The sequence below is a fragment of the Haliaeetus leucocephalus genome, unplaced genomic scaffold (assembly GCF_000737465.1).
Source record: "Haliaeetus leucocephalus isolate CR32 unplaced genomic scaffold, Haliaeetus_leucocephalus-4.0 Scaffold339, whole genome shotgun sequence".
NCBI classification, from domain to species: Eukaryota; Metazoa; Chordata; class Aves; order Accipitriformes; family Accipitridae; genus Haliaeetus; species Haliaeetus leucocephalus.
Window position 1 is genome coordinate 2,323,755 of NW_010972775.1, and position 7,084 is coordinate 2,330,838.

At 52.7% G+C, this 7,084-nt stretch overlaps 1 protein-coding gene across 1 annotated transcript; it reads left to right on the forward strand.

Moving 5' to 3' along the window:
- The first annotated feature begins 1,196 nt into the window (after window positions 1-1,196).
- SCAMP5 (secretory carrier membrane protein 5) lies at window positions 1,197-6,116 on the forward strand. Its single transcript, XM_010571629.1, has 6 exons — window positions 1,197-1,254; window positions 1,564-1,692; window positions 3,832-3,988; window positions 4,751-4,852; window positions 5,074-5,191; window positions 5,309-6,116. The coding sequence occupies exons 1-6, from the start codon at window positions 1,248-1,250 to the stop codon at window positions 5,501-5,503; spliced, it is 708 nt and encodes a 235-aa protein (XP_010569931.1). The 5' UTR covers window positions 1,197-1,247; the 3' UTR covers window positions 5,504-6,116.
- The last annotated feature ends 968 nt before the right edge of the window (window positions 6,117-7,084 follow it).

Below are 7,084 nucleotides of genomic sequence, written 5' to 3' on the forward strand. Positions count from 1 at the left end.
GCGCGCGGAGCCGCTGCCTGGGGAGACGTCAGCCGCGCAGGCAGGCAGCTCGTATTTATAGCGCCGGGGGGATGGAGTTGTCCGTGGGCTGCCGTCGGGTGTCGGGAGACGGCATGCCGGCGAGCCACGGGGGTTTGCTTTGCCTATCCGGTGTCTTTGGTGCTGGGTGATGGTTGCAGGGGGAGCTGCCCTGGCAGAGACCCCCAAATCCTCCAGAGAGCCTGAAACGTTGACCCCTGGGACCCCATGTCATGAGAAATGTGTTCATTGCTGCCATTCCTCTGACCGAAATAGCCTGGGAGAGGGCAAAACCTGCAGGCAGCACCTGGCAGAGCCTTGCAGGCAGGTGGGGATACATGGAGTGGCTGTCTTCATGCTTATATTTAAAACCTCAGCTCTTAATTTTTGCCTTAATTTTGCTTAATTTTTGCTGCTAGGATGGGGCTGAGCGTGGCATGGCCTGGGACCATCCTGGGATGCTAAACTCCCCCCCTCTCCCACCTGCAAGATACCGCACAAGGTGCCGAATGACATGAGTAATCGTTAAGCTGGCACTCAAGTGACTCATTAGTGACAATCCCTGCTGATTTATTTTTTTTCTAGCTGATATTTTCAGCTGACTTCCCTGCTCCTTTTTGGCCTGGTTTCTGGCTCGGGCTTACAGAGATGGGAGCTGCGATGCTGTCAGAAGGCAGCCAGGTAGTTCCCTGTGCTGAAACTCTTTGCAAAAAGATAAATTAAAACAAAAAAAAAAAAATTCATTTTGGGCCAGATAATGAACTTGAGGATTTCAAACCGCCCACAGCTGCCTCATCACTTGTTGGGCTGTGTCCCTTCCTCTGCCATCCAGCCTGGCCCCTCTCCCAGGGCTGGATGTAGGTCAGTTGGGAGTGGGAGGTTAAGCCCACGCCCTGCCCCACATCGCTGGATCTTCTCTTAATCTTCTGCCTTAACTGGTGCGTAAGCCTCGGGCCGTAGGAGCAGGGATTTATTTTGCTGTCAGCCAGGTGCCAGCGGTAAGCCTGGATGTGTGAACAGTGTAGAGCATCGAAGTAAATAAAGCAAACTGCTTTCCTACACTGCTGTCCTTGAGCTATTTTGGCACGGGGGGAAGGTGAAGGCGCTTTGGGGAGGTGCCTGACCACTTCACATCACTTTTTCTCTCGTTTTCCTCCAGCTTTGGTAAATCGCCGAGGTTTTTTTTCCCTACTTTTCCTCTGCAACAGAGAAGCTGAGTGTGTGCCAGCATGGCAGGTATGGGGGGGTCTCTGGGGGGAGTTGCCCCTCGCCTCTGAAGCCCATCTGGGGCTTTACTGGCCATGATGTAACCTTGTTAGTCCCCAGTGGGGTTGCAGCTGTCCATACTTGCAGGATCCATGTGGCCAGCGAGGGCTAAATTTGTCTTGATGCTTTTGGGTGGGTTGGTGCTGGTTATGAGGGCAAATCCTTAATTCCTGCTTGAAACTCATCAGTTCTTGGGGCTCAACAAGACTAATTAGGAAGCCTCTTGATTTATCTTCAGCTCTGTCCAGTGCCCAATGCTGGTGAAACTTTTTATTGCAGAAAAAGTGAACAACTTCCCTCCCCTGCCGAAGTTCATCCCCTTGAAGCCATGTTTCTACCAGGACTTTGATGCGGAGATCCCGCCGCAGCACCGTACTATGGCCAAGCGGCTTTACTACCTCTGGATGCGTGAGTCGCTGGGCGGGGAAGGGCTTGGGTGGGTTTGTGTTTGCCTTTCCCGAAGGCTGCTCCTCTGGAAGTCACCAGTTGAAAGAGCAGAGCAAGGTCAGGGGAAGTCCTTCTGCCCCTCCAGGCCATGGGGTCTCCTGTTAAAACCTGTGGGGGATGGGATGGGGGCTGCAGCATCCCATGGGCTTTGGCCCTTCCAGCCTCCAGGATGGAGGTGTGGAGCTGGCTCAGTATCTGAGGGCCATTGGTGACCTTGACATCCCGATGGAGCCCACTGCGAGGAGGAGATGGCTCGGCACCCGTGTGTCCTCCTGCCAAAGGATTTACTCCCCTTTCCGTCTTGCTCAGCTGCCAGCCTTGACCTACGAGAGAGCTGCCAAGTCTCTGCTGGCTTCCTTTGGCAGCCGGGCTGGGGAAGGGCTTTCTCTGTCACCTCAAGCTCCTTGTGAGCCTTTTGGCAGTGGCCCAAGGCTGAGATGCCGCTTGGACTGGAGGGCCAGGTTGCCTGCTCCCCGAAACGGGAGCCCGGGGCTTCCCCAAAAGCTGGGTCTTGCCTGTTCCTCTTGCATGCCTCTGTGTGCCGTGCTGTGCTAACAGAGCCGTCACTATCTTCTAACTCTTTGAACTAGCCTGGCTCTTTCTTCCTTACCATCCCTGGGTGGGGAGAAGAGCTGGAGGGACAGATCGCACCCCAACATACGTGGAAATGTTACTGAAGATGATGCTGATTGCTGTGTGCAGCTCAGAGCAAACTGACACCATTGGGGCTTTTTGTTGTTTTGTTTTTTTTTCTTTAGAAGAACTTAAGTTACTTTAATCAGGCACTTTCCCTGAACTTTGGAAGCATATCAGTGCCCAGGGAGTGCTTTGTGCTTTGGAGGCAGGTTATGAGGAGCTGAGCTGGCACCGGAGAGGTTGGGCATTTCTGCTTTTGACACAGTGCCAGGCTGGCACCCCCAGGGTGGTGCCTTGCTCCAGCTTTTGGGAGCCACGTCCCATTGGGAAGGTGACCCTGGGGTAACTTCCCCCATCGTGTCAGGGGGGTTAGCGTAGCTTTTCTGTGAAGGGGGAGGGGAAAAAAAAAAAAAGTTGTGCTTCCCTGGCAAAGCTGTCTTGGGGGTGTTAAATCCCCTCCCCATCTCAATCTGGCTGTTCTTGCTCTGCTTAATTTAATAGAGCTCGGTTCTTGCTCCAGCCTCTCCCACAGCACAAGCACCAGCTCTGTGAGCCAATCGCCTGTCTGTTGGCTTCTGTCTCTGGAGCTCCTCTCTGGATCATTTTCTCCCCAACTCCCCCGCAAACACCCAGCCAGACACAAGCGCAGAGAGGCTGAAAGGTTCCCTCGGTGTCCTTGGGGGCTCTAGGGAGCAGCGAGTGCCCGGTCAGCCCAGCCAGCTGAGCTCCTTGTCTTGCCAGCTGCAGCTCTCTTGCGGGTGGTGGTGGGAGGGTTTTAATTCTCGTCGAAATAATGAATCATTCTCAAAAATCGGAGGCGTCAGAATGCAGATGAGCCTTCTCTGCTTTGTCCTGTGTCTGCTAAGCTGGGCTTCATAGTAATAGCCCTTGTATGGCTTAACCCTGAGCAGGGGTGGGAGAAGCAAACATGCCACCCCCCTGAACTGGTGGGGTGGGGGCCAGGAGTTCAGGACTTCAGCTCTCAGCTCAGGGGGTGTTAGCTTGGGGAACTCTTGCACAAGCTCCTTCAGTGAAACTGTAGCTGGAGGCATGCGAAAAAGCTTCACTTCGATTCCTCCAGTTTCCTTCGGTTGGTGGAAACGTGCCCTGGCTTGCCAGCAGTGGGAGGATATGGCTCTTTCTCATCCTTGGAGCCCCACAAGCCCTGGACCCGCTAAAGACATTACAACTCTGAGTGATGTTTTCTTTTTTTTTTTTTTTTTTTTTTTCCCCCCCTTCCTCCTCAGCTGAGGTTAGACCCCCTTTGGCTGAGCCATCCTGGGGATGCTCCCTGGACTCAGCCAGCTTAATTTAAGGGAAATCCAGTTAGGGTAACACATTGCTGGCCAAAGCCACTGGAGGTCAGCCCCACGTGGGCATTCCTGGGGTTGGGGTCTCTCGTATCACACTGACATCCTTCCGTATGTGCTACTGTGCTCCCTCTGTGTGTGTGTGTGTTTGCAGTGAACAGCATCACCTTGGCGGTGAATCTCGTTGGCTGCCTCGCATGGCTGATTGGAGGCGGTGGAGCTGTTAATTTTGGACTGGCAATTCTCTGGCTCATTCTCTTTACACCCTGCTCCTATGTCTGCTGGTTTAGACCTATTTACAAAGCTTTCAAGTAAGTGGTCACACCTGAGCCTGGCTTCCCATCGCCTTTTTTTTGTTTGTTTTCCTTCCTAAACAGTTTGCGCTTAGCTTGGGGTATAGCCTGAATATTTGGGGGAATTTCTGCTCTTTCTGTCCAGCCCTTTAGCTTTACTTTCTAACCTTCAAAGCAAGGGTGCTTGGGATTTCACGAGGGCCAAAACCCCAACCCTGCAATGTAAAGACACCCTACATGTGCCTCTGGGCAGCATCAGGGGGAGTGTTGAGGATGCAATTGCCAACTTTCCCTCCCCTCCTGCCCATCCTTGAGGCTTCTTTTATATTTTTCCATGAGTCCTTGAGGTGCTTGTATTGATTACCCATGCTGCTGAGGTCGATCCCCAGTGCAGTATCCCCAAATCTAGAAAACTGGGGATGTATTTCTTCCCCGTATGGAAAGGTCGAGTCTGATGGTGGGGCAGTGTGAGCTGAGAGCCGTGTCTGAACACGGATGCCCTCTCGCCTGATGCACTGAGCTGGCTGAGCCATGGGGAGGGTCTGATGCCCTGTGGCTTTCCCAGGTGCCCCTTCACCACCTTCAGCCTCTCACAGTTTCTCCCTTGCCTTTAGTTTCGCTCTGGTGCCTGCTGTCTGCAGGCAGCTCTGCTTCTCACCACACTCTCACTAAACCACAGCTGCTTCTGCCCCGAAAGGATCTGAGGTGTGGGAGCATCTCCTTTCCCTTGCAGTGCAGCAGGGATGGAGGTATAGGGAGTGACTGAGCCTTCTCTTGCAGGACAGACAGTTCCTTCAGCTTCATGGCCTTCTTCTTCACCTTCATGGCCCAGCTGGTGATCAGCATTATCCAGGCGGTGGGAATCCCTGGCTGGGGTGTCTGGTAAGGAAGACGCTGGTCTCGTGTTGTGTGCAAGGACAGTCACCGTTGGGCTGGTGCTGTGGCCTCTTGGTGTTTTTAACATCCTCGGTGCTTCAGTCACTTCTCTCCTTGGGGCAGATGGTTTGAGGAGCTGGGAGGGATGCTGGCAGGCTGCAGTGTGCAGAGCCAGATGGGAAAGCCCCAGGCTTTTGAACGGACTGGCTGTTTTGATCTCCTTGCAGCGGCTGGATTGCAGCAATTTCCTTCTTCGGGACCAACGTGGGGTCGGCTGTGGTGATGCTGATCCCCACCGTCCTGTTCACGGGGATGGCAGTCTTCTCCTTCATTGCTCTCACTATGGTATGGGAAGAGGGGGGTGCCGCATTGCTTCAGGGAGCCCTTGCTGCTACCCTGGAAGGTCAGCGTGAGCTGCAGTCGCTCAGCGCCTCTGGATTTTCTCTTTCCAACCTGCTACAGGTGCATAAGTTTTACCGGGGGAGCGGTGGGAGCTTCAGCAAAGCCCAGGAGGAGTGGACCACGGGGGCGTGGAAGAACCCCCACGTCCAGCAGGCAGCACAGAACGCGGCGATGGGGGCGGCGCAGGGGGCCATGATGCAGCACGAGACGCAGTACTCTGCCACCCCGAACTACACCTACTCCAATGAGATGTGAGCAGCAGGACTCTGTCCTCGGGCAAAAGATCTGGGGGGGGAAGGGAGGAGGAGGAAGAGGAAAGCTGAGCCGAGTTTCTGCAGCTATTTCAGAAAGTCGAAGTGTACCATAACGGTGGTTCTTTTCCCGTTCTTTGTAACGAGATCGTTTTGGATTTTTTTCTTCTTTTTTTCCCCCCCCTGTTATTGTCTTGAGCTCTTCTTTTCTCCTTTATTTTTCATTCTGAAGAGGCCGTTGAGTTGACCTGCAGGGCTCTTGTTGTGCGTGGTAGTAAGTGTACATTCATGTGTCTTCTTTTTTGCTGTGAAATAGTGTATGGTGGTGGTTTTTTAATTACTGTGGTGATAGGTGTACGTTAGAACCACATCAGCCAAAAGCCCCCCTCCACCCCCAAAAGGGAAAGATAAAAATACCAACCAGCACCCATCTCCCCTCTTAGAATAAGCCCTGAACCACAGGTTTCCGATGTGTGCGAGTTTTCTCTTTCAGTTGGTAGTGTCCAGCCACTTGCCACTGTCTCAGCAAGGGCAAGCAATCCTGGGAATTCTCCCTTTTCTTTTGCTTTTTAACTAGCAGGTGGCTGGCTCATTTAGTGTTTAAAAAAAAAAAAAGAGGGGAAGAAACCCCAAACCAACCCTCAATCCTGCTGTTGATCTGCTGGAAGCCAAGAGATTCCTAATCTACACCCTGGCTCAGGATCTACAACTTCTCTCAGTGTGTGGTGTTGTAAATGAGTAGTTTACATTTTGACGTGGAAGACCAGTATTTGCGCGTGACTGGGCAGGAGCCCTGGCGCACTCTGTGTGTGTGTGTGTGCGCGCGTGCAAGCGTATGTGTTGAGGAGCGAGGACAGGTTTTCCCTGCGGGATACAACTGTCCTGTTCCACATTCTGCATCCTGAGTCTGTTTTTTAAAGGCTTCTATTTTGAAAAGCGGCTAGAAAATTGGCAGAGCGTTTCTCAGAGGACCTATTCTTGGGTAAGGCTCTGGGTCAAATCTTGCCATCCCGTATGCAAGCACATACAATCAATCTCACTGACTATGTAAATAGTGAAGCCAAGATTTGTCCCTGTTAGCTTTTGAGGCATGCACTAATTTAAGGCTCTTTAGGAGACCTCCAGGCTGGTGGGAAGGATTCCCGCTCACTTGCGCTTCTAAAAAGCGCAGTGAAATGTGGCTGTGTTTTTTCCCGGTGCAGAAATCCCTGCTCCTGTCAGCCCCAAATCCCTGCCCAGTTAGGGGAGGTCGAGCTTTAAATAACGATCCTGCACCTTAGCGGGAGGCAGCTGAGCTCAGACTAACACCTCTTGGGCTGTGGCAGCTGGGAAGGTGACTGGCAGACCCTGGAAAAGATCAGTTTGTAAATGGGAGCTGATGGATGCTGCAGGGCAGGAGTAGGGAAAGCTCCTTCTCAGAGATGCTTTTCAGACTCTAAATGCACTTTAAACAAGCCAAATTTTTCTCCAAGTCCTAGAAAAGCAGCCCAAATGGAACCCGATCTGGCCCCTTGGCTCAAGTATCTCCTGCCCGCTGCAGACAACAAGCTCAGTGTGCCACCGCTGATGCCTACAGCTAGCCAGG